The 16549-nt window shown below is 39.5% G+C and overlaps 2 protein-coding genes across 18 annotated transcripts in view; one reads left to right on the top strand and one right to left on the bottom strand.

Annotated features, from left to right (window-relative positions):
- GSDME (gasdermin E) overlaps positions 1-8143 on the top strand; it is a 63512-nt gene extending 55369 nt beyond the window's left edge. For both annotated transcript variants that reach the window (XM_070616032.1, XM_070616031.1), the window contains exon 10: positions 1310-8143. In XM_070616032.1, the coding sequence (XP_070472133.1) occupies positions 1310-1543 (234 nt within the window). In that variant the 3' untranslated portion in view covers positions 1544-8143. The remainder of the gene's footprint in view (positions 1-1309) is intronic.
- Positions 8144-11125: 2982 nt separating this feature from the next.
- Positions 11126-16549, bottom strand: part of PALS2 (protein associated with LIN7 2, MAGUK p55 family member) — a 101419-nt gene continuing 95995 nt past the window's right edge. For all 16 annotated transcript variants that reach the window (XM_070616015.1, XM_070616025.1, XM_070616026.1 and 13 more), the window contains one exon: positions 11126-11377. In XM_070616015.1, coding sequence (XP_070472116.1) covers positions 11201-11377 — 177 coding nt within the window. In that variant the 3' untranslated portion in view covers positions 11126-11200. The remainder of the gene's footprint in view (positions 11378-16549) is intronic.

Here is a 16549-nt window from a genome sequence, read left to right as displayed (position 1 = left end):
AGCGCTTCTCCACACCCAGGACACAGCCCGCAGTGCTGCGGTGCTGTTGGCAGTCTTCAGCCTGCGCCAGTGGAACTCATTCTTAAGTGGCTGGGATGCGGTGTTTGTGCTTGAAGAGCAGCCTCATCCACTCTCCACAGCATAACCCGTGGTTCACAGTCTGGGCCAAATGGTGACATTACGCCTGCGGTTACACTGTGTGAGCTGTCAGTGAGGGCTGCCCTTCAGCCATGGGGCAAGCTGCGGATTACTTTCAGTAAGGTTACCATTGCTCAGAACATTTCTGGAATTCTTTTGGATTCCCTTCAGATTCAGTTAGAATTCACACATGCTTTATAAGCTTATTTCATTTTTTAAATTTTACTCTCTACATTATCAATCTGATCCATTTCTGAAGGCCTGTTTAAAAATCAAATCTACTGGCCAATTTGTAATTACTAAAGATTAAAAAACAGTAAGTGTCACAGGCACTGATCAAGACCCTAAAAGCCAAGTTTCCAATGTTCTGAGCAGTTGCAATTAGAGCAGCGTCTGAAGCGACCTCGCTGAAGAACTTCCTTTCCACACACGGAGGGTCTGTGTTCCAGGCAGGACAAGGTGACCGTGGCAGACCTGGTTCCTGCCCTCCTGAGCAGCTTAGGTTTTAGTAAACAGACTGCAGAGTGAACATCAAGAAGATCATTTCAGCCGGAGTAAGCATATGAAGACACTGTCAAAATGTAATAGTGGCTGGCTACGGGGGAGGGAGGGGCTCGACAGAGAGGGGATTAGGACAGGCCCTTTTGATGTGGCATTTCCACTGACAACTGAGAGATGAGAAGGAAAGGTGTGTAGGAAACCCTGGCGGGAGAGGACGCCAGGCTGAAGAGATAGCAAGGACGAAGTTTCCTGAGGCAGGAAGCAGGACTAACTAAACCACTGGACCGACCCGACCCCCTTTGAGAAGTTCGCCCAAAGATGTAAGAAATTCTAATACCTTCATTAAAATAAAAAATCAGACCACCTTACTGTGTGAATGAGAAAGTTACATTCTGACATTTCTAATCTGCTGGAGTTGGTGGATGTAGTAGAAGGTAGGGTTCAGAGAGGGGGGTTCAGACAGAGGACTCCGGGCAGTTTGGAAAAATCAGGCCTGAGGTCTGGACCTAGGTCAAGTATGTCTTGTTACATCTTAAGGGTTTTCCTGCTCCATTGGGGGAATTTAAAACAACTTAATTTTTTTTCATAATTAGCTAGAAGTGCATTACTATCTAACCATGTGGATTTTGTGTAACATTTTAAGTGAATTTGTTGAAATGTGTCATTGCAGCTGCATGCTATGTCTCATGATGGAGTATGTGATCTCGAAGACCCAGCCTTGGCTCCTCTGAAAGATACAGAAAGGTTTGGGGTTGCGCAGCGTCTGTTTGCCTCGGCCGACATTAACCTGGAGAGAGTGCAGTCGTCCGTGAAAGCCGTCACCCCCCTGAAAGACCCTAGCGTTCTCCCGCTCATTCTTTACATAAGCCTGAAGGGACTCTGTGCTTTAGGCAGAGAGCATTAATAATGTCGTATTGTGACTTACACGTTATCGGCCAAGGCTGAGTATTTTTCAGTATCGTTAAGATACTCCTTTGTGGCTTAGGTCAGATCCATGTTAAAAGTTGATCAAGGAAATGAATTTGCAAACCAGTTTAAGAAGTGGTGACTTTTTTTCACTATGAATCACCTCGAGTTTAGCCACTGGGTCCTCTGCAAACAGTCTTTTTCTCCCAAGGACCCTCCTGTGCTGGTGACTCAGTGCCCCAGTTGGACTCCAGCACCTGGAAAGCTGGAGGAGGGCTGAGAATTCTAAAGCCCTTTTTTTCTGCAGAAAAATGGGTCCATCTATCACTTTTTTATATTTCCCACTTTCTGTTATACAAAAACAGATGAGTCTGACACTTTGATCCAAAAATTCGTTTTAAATTGTGAATGCTGTGGGAAGGCAATTTCTCTTTCTAGAAGAGGCTGTAGTGATTGAAAAATGACCTTTAAGTGCCCCTGGAATACATATATTCTTCTACTAAACAAAATTATACTAAAATCATCTTCCTTCCTTAGGGGTCTAGCTATACTCATTTTATTTGACTTTGCCATGCTTTGATGAACATAGTAATTCTCTGTCTAGAACAGTGTGCTGATTTCTCATGCATTCTGGATGTTTAATTTGTAAAAGACTACCTATTGTAACACGGGCAACTCTGAACTGTGTCTATTTTGCTTTTTATTCTGTTTGGACATCCTTCTACTAAAATGGCCCAGACTGTCTCCCGAGTGCCCCTGATTCCATTGCTGATATCCACCAGGGACCTGCGGCCCCTTCCGCGTACCCTTAGCAAAAAGCAGCTGATCTTCCTGCTAGAGTTTGTCTTCCTTCGGGAGCAGGGAGGCAGCAGGGACGAGCAGGAGCCGTTGATGGAGAAACATGTCACTTAGCACATGTTTTTACCTCAACATCATCTACTTACTCCCTTTCTACCCTTCAGATTTTAATGAACGTTAACAAGGAAGAAATGAAGTAAATAATCCTTTCATCATCTCTATTAAAAGTGAGAGTAATCTTACGCAAATACTTATGACACACGAGAAAAAAAGGATACAGAGCTGTACACTGTGGGGGCAACAACATAAAAAATAAGCACCTTGGGGCCGGCCCGGTGGCGCAGCGGTTAAGTTCGCACGTTCCGCTTCTCGGCAGCCCGGGGTTCGCTGGTTCGGATCCCGGGTGCGGACATGGCACTGCTTGGCAGCCATGCTGTGGTAGGCGTCCCACGTATAAACTAGAGGAAGATGAGCACGGATGTTAGCTCAGAGCCAGGCTTCCTCAGCAAAAAGAGGAGGACTGGCAGTAGTTAGCTGAGGGCTAATCTTCCTCAAAAGAAAACAAACAAACAAACAAAAAACAAAATAAGCACCTTATACACAAGCTGGACAGGAATATGCAAAAGTGAAAATAGTCGTGCTAAAATGGCAGCACTATACATGTCTTTTTCTCTGTTTTTCTGAAATAAGTATAAAGAGCAAACTGCAGAGAGAATGTGTCATATGAATCTACTTGTGTAAAAAATAGATATCCGTGTATCACAGTGCATGGGAAGCTTGAAGAGTTCACAGGAAACCCATAGTGGCTCCTTTGGGGAGAGGAGTTACAAATTGGGGACAAGAGGCGGAGGGGTGGCTGGTAACCCTTTTATTCCTGGTAGAGTTTTGTATATATTTTATCCTCTAAAATTAAAACAAAATACCAAAAACTAAAGATAGACTTGAGACAGAAAGAAAAGGTGCCATTCCATCAAGTGCTGAAAGTTTGGGTTACAGGGACCAGGCAACCAAGGCCTTTGGCTGTTTCCACAACTGCCCTGAGACCGGCCAGTTAGCCTGTTGGGTTTTGTTGTAAAAAATAGCTATTGAAAAGGACAGAGCTATGTGCTCCAGGTGTTCCCAGCCCCTCATTACTGCCGGGCTTCTTAAGAGACCCCACTCAGGTGTGGTGGCTGAAGAAGTGCTGGGTGTGCTTCAGTGAGGGTCACTTTGGGCCTCCAAAAGGTTCTTCCAACTGCTATCCTCTTTATTACATATTGGTAATTTTAAATGTTCCTTTATTTACTGCTTGAGATCAAGAACCATACTTTTTAAAATAGATTTGGAATAATTAGTTCTAGTAGCCAAGGGTCACCTAGAAAACAGATAGTAAATAAACTAACATTTCCTGGAATAGAACAGGACACCCACCTTGACCCTGATGTTTCCACGACCATTTCGCTTTCATCAATGGATGCAGGAAGAAAAACTGATATTAGCTAGTGTAGCATGGCCCGATAATGGCCCCTGAAAGGTGTCCCTGACCTAAGAATCCCTGGAACCTAAGAACATGTTACCTTACACGGCAAAAGGGGACTTTACAGGTGTTAAGGCTATGGACCTTGCGATAGACAGCTTGGCCTGGATTCTCTGGGTGGGCCCTTAAAAGAAAGAAGGCAGAGTCAGTGAGAGAGAGACCTGGCCAAAGAAAATGCGGGAAAGAGGAGGCATGAGATGGATTCTCTGCTGTTGCTGGCTTAGGACAGAGGTCAGTTCAAGGACAAGAGGGCAGTCCCTCTGACAGCAAGAAGTGGGGACTTCACTTCTCCAACTGCATGGACCTGAGGTCTGCCAACCTGCAAGAGCCTGGGAGCGATTCCCCTCTAGACCTTCAGATTAGAGCCAGGGCAGGCCCTGGGAGCCATCTTGGTTTTAGCCTGGTGAGACCAGTGTTGGATTTCAGACCTACAGAACTAAGTTTGTGTTTTAAGCTGCTAAATTTGTGGTAATTTGCTACTGCAGTGACAGAGAACTGACAGGTAGTGTAAGATGGAAGAAGGTACTGTATAACACCTAATTCTTTTGGAGACATCAGAAATACACCAGACTAGCAATTTCTGAAGTACGAGGTATGGAATCCCAGAAACTAGCTTGGAAAAGAGTTGCAAAGTACTTTTTCTGGAAAGTCTTCCTGCACTCATCCAGTCATGCCTCCATCTCTGCTTGGCCTGGCGGGTCCACCCCCTCCTCCCTACAGGCCTCAGGGCTGAGCTGCGTGCGCCAGCAGGCGTTGTCTTTCCCACCAGGGTTTCTCTTTCTTGGCTAGCTGGGAAATGGTCCTAGCATCACATGCCATCTAACTGGTCACAGAGGCCTTTTCTTGATCCTCTGTTTTAATCTTCCCTGTCTCTGAAATTCTTTCCTTGAGTATGTTGTCTTTGAAAGCCACCGAATTGCTTGGGCTGGGGTCAAGGAAACAATAGTTAGGGTTTCCGTGTTAAAGAAGAGAGGCAGGTGAAAAATGCATTACTTTGCTGGGAAAAACTAAAGAACATGAAGGTTTTTATGAAGATTATTAGCATTTAAAACAAATTACCAAAGCTAATCTGATATCCCCTGTATTTTATTATCTCTAAACCTTATTTCTACCTAGAAATGAAACACTACATTTTTCCAATATTAAATATTTATTTATTTATATATACAAAAATATTTTACCATGAGTATGCAATCCCACAGATTGAACATTTCAGTTTTTATTTTGGACAGCACATGGAAATACGTGAAAAGAAAAATTTATAGGGACCGTTTCTGAAAAATCAATCATGATCGTACTGCAGGAAAGTTTCATTTATACAAGGACAGCAGTAATGTTTCTTTTACACAGGAACTAGCAATACAATTACTTGGAAAGCAGCAGCAATTAATTTTTACTTTCAAACTTTTTCATCAGAAACTTACTTTAGTAGCTTGTTCAGCTTGGATTTTTAGGTGCTAACAAGCATTTTGCCCTCCATCAAAAAAACACAAAAATCTCTCCTACAATTACTTCAAAGACTAGAGGTTAAAAAGAGCATGCATTTGTGTTCAAAATAAAGATATACCAAAATGAAATGGGAAAAAATCCCCCAAAGCAAGGTTTTCACATCCAACACTCATCATGGGCTGTGACAGAGCCCGACGTAACTGGCAGGAAATTACACTTGGTGAGGAACCCTGACGCTCCTTCTTCTACAGCGAGTCCTTCTACCACTTCCTTAAAAATCGTCACCGAAGAAACAGGAGTCACTCCTTTTTTAAAAGAGGACACATGGCCAAAAGAAATGTTTATATTGTATTTCAATTACAGATGGAGATGAGCTATTCCTCAAATCTGGTTCTACCTGAAAAGACTAAGGCATTTCTCATTTGGACCATGTTGACCAGAACAAGGTTCATGTCTTCAAAGCAATGTTATTTATACTACTGCCCGCCTCTCCTATTTAATAAGATGAAAACCATTGGTAACGACTTCTGGTTTAATGTAGGTAATTTATGACTGAGGAGTTTTTAGTGCTATGCTCTTTTCTCCTCTTCCTCCAAGCTCCCAAACCTCCTTGACTGATATGAGGAAAGCCAAAGTTCAAGCACGACCTGTCATATTTAATGTTTCTACCCTTGGCTTGCTGTTGCCAAAGTGTGATAAAAACGTCTCTTTCTAATTTTTCAAATAAGACCTTTCGGCTTCTACTTTGTGGTACTGACACTGCCTGTTCAGTGGGACTCAAGACAGGTTTACAAGCACCGAGTCACTTAATCTCCCAAGTTACAAGCGGCATTTGCGTTAACCGTACACGTGTTCCTTCAGTTTGTGCTGGAGATTAGAAAACAGTAAAAGCTAGTAGGGAAAAAAAGAACCAACTGTGGCTTCTGACTGACTTTGGTGTGTGCAGGCGACATTTATGATGGCACTGCATTATCAGTCAATGGCTGCGAAGCACTCAGAAAAAGAAACTAGGTGCATTCTTGTCAGATTTGAGGTCCACTAAGTGGACCTAACTGAATGTTTCTCCCTATGAGCAGACGGATGCCTTTTACACTTAGTACTGTGGGTTAAACAGGGCTGTGGTGATAAATTTCAGCCCTAAGAATCAGGTAAGGCAGCCTGTAGGGGCAAAAGAGGAGAGGGTCTTCGGATGTGAGAGAGTACTGGATTGCTTAAATTTTGTTTGTGAGTGGTCTGGCTGGCGGCAAGGATTTGCTAAGGGTTTGGACTTAGAATGGGATTCTAAACTAAAATGGTCCTCTTGACCAGGGCCACCAAGAGAGCAGAAGAGACCCTCTTCCAGGCTGGAACTACGGCCTCGGAGCTGTTTTAAAATTGGAGGCAGGATCCCTGAATGGTGTGCACCATTCACTATGTTACTTCCGAAAGAGGCACACTTTAAAAGAACTAAGAGATAAGCAACCTCAATAGAAGCAGATACATATAACTAACAAAGTAGCCTAATAAGGATTTTCCAATTTAGCATTTGCCACATCAGAGTTACAATTACTTCTTGTAATTTAAGGTGAAGAAAAATATTAAGTTAGCCTTATTTAAACAAGTTGAATATTAAAAGTAAAGGGAGATATAAATTTTATCAAAGATCACACGGTCAGGAGTCAGAATTAGGATCAGCCAGTAGAAATACACCATCTCTATTTTTATCAAAAGAGACTATTTTAAAGAAAGTTGTGCAGTGCATTGCAGAATTGGTACAAATCATGCTTTTAAATTCTTACCTTAGCAACAAGGTATCATCATTCCTTCACTTTTTAGTATATTAAGGACTCATTTTTGAGTCTGTGCACTAAATCATTCCAGGAACACAGAAAGTAACATGATAAATTGTGGGAAATATTTAAATATGAATAAAACTTGAACCTAACAAAAATGCATTTTAAAAATAATCTTACCTTAAAAAATTATATAATTATCTTCCTCAAATATACAATGTATACTTACATAAAAACAGATATGATGCTGAACCATTAGTGAATTGTATTCTTCAAAGTTTGTGAATATTCACGTGTACTATATACAATAATCCTATTATTTAAAATACCGAATTTCTCAAAATACATTATAGATGTTATTCTACGAATTCTCACAGCAAATCCATTGAAGCAAGAGGAGGGCAGGTACCATAATCTGTGAGCCTGAACCAGATCATAAATTCATTCAAAGGGGCTTCCACCTAGGGCTCTGTGCTTTTTCCTTAAGGAAATTAAGTTATAATGATAATTTTCGGAGCTTAATTCCTCACATATTTTTTAGAAAGGAGATTAGTATCTGCCTCAAGGCAAAACAAGAGCCTTTTAAAACAATGTGAAAAAAGTTTCAGAATGTCTAAGAATTTGGGAATAATGAAAAATTTAAGAACACTAGTTATAATTACATGGGAGAACATATGCAGTTTTATTATTTATGTATTTTGGAAGAATTTTACATATTATACACATAGCTGTATATATATATTATATATGATGACTCAAACATTTAAAAAATGGGACCTACTATCTATATACATAAAACTTCAGGATTGTTTTTTCCATATTTAGTATAAAGATTCATTACTACAAAATTATTGGCTCTCTAGCCTGTGATTTCCAGAAGTCGTAAAAGTACAATGTTAAATAGATCACTATTTTAACCAATTTTCAAAACTTTTATGTTCAATGTTTACCAACTCTGAGTAATTGTACCTTAACTCTATGGCTATCCATCTTGAAAATCAACCCCAATCACTGGATCATGGCACCTGCTGTTATACGTAAAAATAAATACTAATTTAATGAACTTTTAAAGCAAAGATCATCTTTTATTGTCATTGGGATATTATGGGCAAAGCAGTTAGTATCTGGCCATAATCTATAATGCTATACTATTGTACTTTATTGCTAACTAATTTGCATTATTTTCTAAATTTCTATTAATACCAATTTGCTCTTTTAAAGAAAACTTGTCCTTATAAGCTATTATAACTAAGTTCACTAGATTCTAGGGTTCAGGCTACTATTGCTGTAGTCATACTGGGTTTATGGTACGATTTCTATTTTTGAAGGCTATGTTCAGCAATTGTATGGTTAGAGTTGGCAAAAGTAAACAAAGTCCTGATGTATTGGATATTTGATACTATCCAAATATCAGACAGGAGTTGAGACCACATAACCAAGGCCTGGCCGTAATAAGAGTGAGATTCTACTTGTAGTGCATCACATACATTTCACTAGTTACAGTTAAGTGACTTATGCAGGACAACAACTCTATGGGTATTTGTACATTTGAAAACGAAAAACACATACATAATATTTAGCTGTTATCTAAACAGTCATGCCCTGAATGCTGGATGTGGATACTCACCTGTCCACAAGAACCCTCAGATGCTTTAATGTATTGGCACATCGCGTCCCCCAAAAGCATACGCACGTGCATTTGTATTTTAACTATTACCAATTACTCAACATCACTGTCAACCATTTCCTCTTTGGTAAAGCTAATTGTCTTAGACCTTTCCCACAAGGGAAGCTCGCACTTCCTTCATCACAACCACACTCTCATTGCCTTGGGAGAATCCTGGGCTTGCCCCAGCAGAGCTCTGCTGGTTCCTGCAGACTCAGATGGGACTTGAGTTTCAAGTTCAATGACTACTGTATTGAGATGCAATGAACTTTTCTGAATTTATTCTCTTCAGTTCTGGCATCTAGACTGAAATGAACTAAAGTGCATTGTTTCATTTTATATTAGGAGGGATTTAGTGTGTATTAAGTACTTAGTCATGAATACCATTTATAATAGAAATAATTCCTTTAAGTGTAACTATTTTCTAAATAATATGCATTTATACCACATAAGGCTGAAAATATGTATGATGTAAAAATCGCCTCTCTTGTGTCCTGATGGGTGAAGTACATCTTGTGCTGCTGTAATGATCCTAAAGCCGGTCACAGAGGCTCCACGCAGCAGCATGAAGGCACACTGTGGGGACAGCACACTTCTGAGACTGTGGAAATAAGATTGCTCTTAAAATTTACAGTGTGTTGAAACACTGAGTCACAAGACATCACCTTGACACTGTGCTTTGATTCACATTGCTTTGAGAAGCCAAGAATTTCATGGAAATATATGGGGTTTAAAAGTTACCAAAGTTATTAAGAGAGTATGATCTATTTTGCCACCAATTTCCTACAAAGAACATGAATTTGTGTTCTGGATATGAAATTCTGTAATAAAAAAAATACCTATAGATTTCCAATCTTAACAATTCAGCAACTCGGGTGTTTTGTTTCACTGAGCAAAAGACTTAAGACACTGTGTGCGTGCTGCTTATGGCCACGTATTTCCTCCTCCCTCCAAGTCCTCCAGGCTGGCTTCCAAGAGACAGCATCGGTGAGGGGAAAACAAATGCAGCAGCCAAGTGTCTGCTGCCCACCACCAGACAAGAATGACGACGATAGTTAAGCACCTAACCCTTTAAGTGTGAATACTGTTTATGTGAAAAGCTAGCAGCAAAATATGGCTAATTTAGTTAATTCAGAGCTGCATCTCTGAATACGTTTTAGGAAGAACTTATACCATCCACGAATCCTAAAGGAAGGTATCAACTGAGATGAATTTTGGAAATTTGTACATGTTAATACATCTAAAGGAGGAGAACTGGTTTCCTAATCATTAAATAAAAAGTGCACTTCCTAACAGAAATGTAAAAAAAATATAAAACATTATTTAATATATATTATATAATACATACACTGTACATATTATATAATGTATATATTATATATAGATAAAACAGCTGACAATTATTTCCCAATTTCTTAAATCGTTCACCGGATTTGGTTCTCAACACAACAATTCAAACATACACCCTCATGATCACATCACACTTCAAAAAGCACACTGATTGTTCACAAAACCCCCAATTGCAAACTTAGAAGCATTTTTTTAAGTGTTGCAGAAATCTGCAGAGGCATGATATATTTGCTGACCATATCCTAATAGAAAAATGTAAAAAACAGTAGGTTCATTTTTGTCACTTAAACTTTCACAGGTGAAAATAAGTCGACTTTGAGTGTCATTCTGCTGTGCCGTCGTACAGGATAAGGCACTCTCGCAGCCTGCGTGGCCCTGCCTGCTGTGCACGTTCACTCAGCATCAGCTGTCACTATGGCGAACGAGAGTGCAAAGTATTGCTCTTCCTTTTCCCACTAAAGATAGAAACAAAGGGAAACCACCAATCTATCTGTATAAATTAGAATGATAGCCACACATCTCTGAAATAACAGACCATGCAGCACTGAGCAGACTCTGATGTGAGATTGGGATGGTAGTAGATTGGCTATAGCACTGACATTCAAGTTCTGCTTCTGTAACGAACCATATCGGGAAAGAAGGCCAATATCTACTATTTCCTCCTAATAAGAGTAGCTGACCCTTCACTAGTGAAATACTGAACTGAACGACAGCTTTACAAAACGATTTCAAGTATTCATTATCACAGTGAAAATGTGAGACCAATGTTAGAGTGAGTGATTTGAAAATTCCTTTGATGAAAAAGGCAAGGGTACTAAATCAAAACATATACAAAATGCTTCAACGCATTTCTTTATGTGATATGAATAGAAAGATTGTTCATAAAAAGTTAGAAAAATTAAGATAAATTATATTTTAGTACACCTTCCCAACCACACTTTATATAAAAATTCAGAATAGTGTACTGGTATTTCAATCTACACAATAAAAATGCCTGGGTTCGGCAAATATCTTCTGTCTGTGCACGTATTTTCTTAGTAGAAGGTTTATTTGTTGCAGTCACTTTTTAAAAGTTTTATTTGAATTGTGAACCTTATCGAATCATCAGTAAACCCAGCTGATGGGAACCCACTGTGGCTCCGTTCGCAGTTTCTCTGTGGCAGTTTGTAGTTTCTCAAAGGCCTTGTCTAGGTTGTCGTTTACGATGATCAAATCAAAATAGTGGTTGTATGCTCTCTGAATCCGTGCACTTTCGTCCACTGTTTTCTTCAAGTCCGAGTCCTGTCACAGAGTTTTAAAATGAAGTATTTCTATCACAATGGATATTTACTTACTCAAACCCCAACTCAAAGTGAACATAAGAAATAAGCAGACTGGATATTTATTTATTGTGCTTTTGATATTAATCCTCAAAAACCTAATCTGTATGGAGGGTTATATCATCTGTTGACATCCTAGTCTTTCCAGCTGTGTTCTTGTTTGCATTTATGAGCATTCTGTATCTTCGCTTTCGTTGGTATTAGGATAATATTCCTAATCAAAAGACTGCTGACAATAATCTTAAGGTGAAATCTAAGATAATAAAAGAATTATTGCAGGTGACTGGTTTCCAGCCCAGCTATACCATCCTTTTCAAAAGATTTTTATCTTATGGGCTCTGTAAATCATGGGACCTAATTTTCATTGGGTATTAAGCTCAATGCCAAATTTGCTGTCCATCTCCAAGAAAGAGAATCTTAGAAATATATTTTGAAGACTAACCCTACATGCTCCCCACTCCTACCAATACACATACACACTTTATTTAGCTAGCATTGTTTATATTTCATAAAATATTTCTAGTTGTTTTGGAAGGATGTGAGGGAATAAATAAGAAATGGGTTCTGCATGAGCAAATAAAGCTTTTCATTAAATTCCAAGTGTTTTGAAATTTTCACAATACTTCTACATGTTTTTCAAACATTTATTGAATTCCTATTAAAGTGTCTACTATGTTTAATAATCTGTGGATATAACAATGAATAAGACAGAGTGAGGGGCCGGCCCGGTGGCGCAGCGATTAAGTTCACACGTTCTGCTTCAGCGGCCCGGGGTTCGCCGGTTCGGATCCCAGGTGCAGACATGGCACCTCTTGGCACGCCATGCTGTGGTAGGTGTCCCATATATAAAGTAGAGGAAGATGGGCACGGATGTTAGCTCAGGGCCAAGCTTCCTCAGCAAAAAAGGAGGACTGGCAGTAGTTAGCTCAGGGCTAATCTTCTTCTTCTTCTTCAAAAAAAAAAGACAGAGTGGGTTCCTACCCTCTAGTGGAGGAGACAGATAAAGGGCAAATAAACACACAAACTTGCAGGTTGTAACATGTACTATAAAAGAAACCAATCAGGAACAAAGAAGTTTAAGAGATCTAACTTTAGAGAGAGTGATTACAAAGACACTAGGTAAACGACATTTAAACTGAGAACTACAGTGGGAGAAAGAGGATTCCAGGCAAAGGAAACAGCAATGCAGAATTCAGGAGGGAAATGACCCTGAGGTGTTTAAGATACTGAAAGAAGACCAGGATGGACGGAGAGTTGGTGCAGGAGGTAGTAAGTTGAGATGAGTGTGGGCTAGGTCACGGAGGACCTAGATACAGTGGAAAGACATCTCTGGATCATGCTGGTGGCAGCGGTGATGGAAAAGACGCTAGACTGCAAATCTATTTTGGTGATAAAATCATCAGGGTTAGCTGAGGGGTTGGCTGTGAGGAGTGAGGAAATGAATGAATCAAAGATAGCTCTTGGGTTTCCAGTAAATGGGTGGTTGTATAAGATGCAGAGTTGTGGGGTGGGGAGAACCTGATTCTTTTTGGGGAAAAAAATGTTCTACTTTGTACATGTTCAGTTTAAGACGTCTGTGAGACATCCCAGTGGAGATGTAAAGAAACAGGTGATTGGCTATGCAAGTCAGAGCCCTGAGGTCTGGGTTATCTATCTATACTGTACATAAATTAAGAATTATCAGTATAACAATGGTACATAAGCTAATGAATTTGGTAAAAATACCAAAAGGGAAAGTATAGAGAAAGAAATGAGTTCGCAACTAGGTCTGAGGGATTCTAATACAATTTAGTCAGTACTTTCACTGAGATCTCTAGAGAAGTTTGAAACAACTAAAATATCTTTTATTATAAATGAGTAAACAGGCCACAACTCAAAGTGAAAACAACTCTTACCTATTATAGTCAATAGCAATCTGGCTTGTTAAAAGAAAAACGAAACCAGTTTTTTTGACAATAACAGTCCTGTAACAATAATGCAATAACCATACAGATGGAAAAAAGAATAAAGAATCTCTCTCGACATGTCCGTAGAGTGATCTCCAGAATACACTGGGAAGTGAAAAATCCGGGCAGACTACTATATGTAATAAGCTACCTTTTATGTAAGAAATGGAGGAGGGAGGAGACACATACATCCTTGCTTATATTAAAAAAAGTAGTGAGGGCTGCCTCGTGGCCAAGTGGTTAAGTTTGCGCACTCTACTTCGACAGCCCAGGATTTCACTGGTTCGGATCCTGGGCGTGGACCTGGCACCACTCATCAGGCCATGTTGAGGCAGCGTCCCACATGCTACAACTAGAAGGACCCACAACTAAAATATACTACTATGTACTGTGGGGATTTGGGGAGAAAAAGCAGAGAGGGGGAAAAGAAAAAAAAAGAAGATTGGCACCTGAGCTAACAACTGTTGCCAATCTAATAAAAAAATAAATTAAAAAAAGTAGTGAAAATGGCTCCCTATGTGGGTGGGAAGGAATAGAGTGGAGAAGACAGAGAAAAGCTAGATGTTTTTGTTTTTAAGATTTACTTTGGAACTATGAAAATGTATAGAATTATACAAGAAAATTAAATTCAAATTAAAAAAAGACCAATACCTAAAAGTCAAAAACAAAAGGAAATAAACCTGTGTTTCAAGTTGATGGCTTAACCACGCAGAAAGGAATTATTTCAGTGACTTTAAAATAAAATAATTTAATACTCAGTGCGATATATCTTAAGAACAATTTTTTAAAAAGTCTTAACCCTAAAACTTTTCAATAATCACATTGTTAATATTGATATTATTACTTAGAAATTGTACATATAGTGTGTGCTTGGTTTATATATGTAAAGTAAGGATTTATGTTAATGTTATCAGGAACCGAGATTTTCAGCATCAGAGAAAAAAAGTCAGATATAAAGTCAAAGAAGTTAAGTAAAAATAATGTATATTTGAATTGGAACAATTAAATTGAACTAATGATGTATGTTTTCCAAAAAAGGAAAATGTCTTTCCTACCCCTGGCCACTGAAAGGCCTAGAAAGAATGACCAACTAAGCTGAATGCACAACTTTAACACCTACATTATCTCTAGATACCATTTCCCACTAAAAGGAACCAGGGCCGTTGGATGGCTGGTTCCAGGTCTGGGCCAAGAAACAGGTAAGGACAACCTTGTCGTACCGGGAAGCAGAGACTCATCAAAGATTACTGGGGTTGTGTTAAAACGACTCAGAAGACAAGTTGAACAGGCTCCTACTAGCTGAAGATAGGACAATTTAAACATCAAAGAGTAATAACTGACCTAAGTACACAGAGAGGAAGTATTCCAAGTGACTTTAAAACACCAGATTTGCCTGTATAGACTTACTGGGATAAACCCTAAGGTTAAAAAAAAAAATAAGGAAGAAAACAGTTTGCAGCAATCACATCTAGTCGTGTGGGTGGACTCACTCGCACCGTTGTGTGTGTACTGCTGCATAAGCAGAGGAGCAGTTATGTGATGTTCTAACATTCCCAGTGTTTCTGAGAACTGAGATACTCCACATAGAAGAATGAAGTTATAACATAAAAGAGGTTAAATAAAAACCCGGTATCCTGAATTTGATTGGGAAGTATCAGTAAGAATTCATGACACGGTTCCTTCAAACGTATAAGCAGAAAAGCATATATCCTTGTGCTTTGTTTACCTGAAAGCTGTAGCTAGAAACGACGATCAACCTTGGGACAGTGTGCATCCCTAGTGTTACAGTCTTAAAATACCATTTACCCTAAAAGGAACCAGAGTGTCTGGGAGAAAGAGCTGCTTCCTGGCCTGGAATAGGAAAGGTGCAGTGCAGCCAGGAACATTTGTCACACCAGGTAGTAAGGGAGCCATCCAAGACCATTAGGCTCATGAAATAAGGTCTCCAGGGCCAACTTGAATAAGCTCCAATTGGTCAGAGATGGGACAATTTGAGTATCCATAAGAATAATAACTACAATAGAGTAAAACACAGTAAGTTTAAATCCATGTGTTCATGATGAAACCAAAATACAAAGAAAACAAACCTCATCCGGTCACCTGTCACCTCTAGAGGCTCTTAGGGAACAAACCCATTATTCTGAAAATTGACCTATAAAGGGAAAGTATCAAGCATATATCCTGACTTCCCTATATGAACTCTACTTAGGGGCAATGAACTAGTTGATAAAGAAAAGTTATTTTTGGGGAAGAAATCTAGTTTATAAATGCAGAAAGAAGCACAAACTTAAAATATTACCACTTTAAAATCGCTAAAAAGCAGCTGATCCAGGTGAAGTTCAATAAAATTTGCTAAAATCATTAGGTGAAAAGCTACTAGGGAACTTAGAGATCAGGCTAACATCATCTGAACCCACTGATGAATTTTATCACAATAAGAGAGACAGCCTTTCATATGCCTCATCATGTAACAAAACAAGAAGTACCACTAATCAGTCATTCTTTTTTAAAAACTTTAAAAAATTTTATTAATTTATTTATTGGAGGAAAATTGGTCCTGAGCTAACATCCACTGCCAATCCTCCTCTTTTTGCTGAGGAAGACTGGCCCTGAGCTAACATCCACGCCCATCTTCCTCTATTTTATATGTGGGATGCTGCCACAGCATGGCTTGATGAGCAGTGCCAGGTCCATGCCTGGGATCCGAACCAGGGAACCCCAGGCTGCCAAAGCAGAGCACGCGAACTTAACCACTATGCCATGAGGCTGGTCCCCCACTAATCAGTCATTCTTGAAAAAAAAAATTGAACCTGCATCTGATCAAGCCTCTATCAGTTCACAGGAAATACAAGGAATAGAGGAAAATGACAGAATTGGTAAAATCCAGACATGGAACTCTCTACAGGATAAACGACCCAAGTTCCTGAACAATTAAATTAGAAGGTTAAGAGAGAGAGGAGGGAGGGAAGCAGTGAGAATTTAACAGAGTAAAAGAGACTAAAGGGATGCCTGCTTCCAGATAAGATGTAATAACAGGAATCAGAGTAACCCTCCTGCCTGACAATGAAAACAGACAAACATATGGAACAACAATTTTTCAGACATTGTACATTAGGCAACAAAAGACAGAGATCTCCAAGAGACAGGAAACAAATGAAGTGAGCCCTATGAATGCCCCAGCTCACTGG

Source organism: Equus przewalskii, chromosome 4, assembly GCF_037783145.1.
Source record: "Equus przewalskii isolate Varuska chromosome 4, EquPr2, whole genome shotgun sequence".
NCBI lineage: Eukaryota > Metazoa > Chordata > Mammalia > Perissodactyla > Equidae > Equus > Equus przewalskii.
The sequence above is the reverse complement of the archived record's forward strand: the minus strand, read 5'-3'. Positions and strand labels throughout refer to the sequence as shown.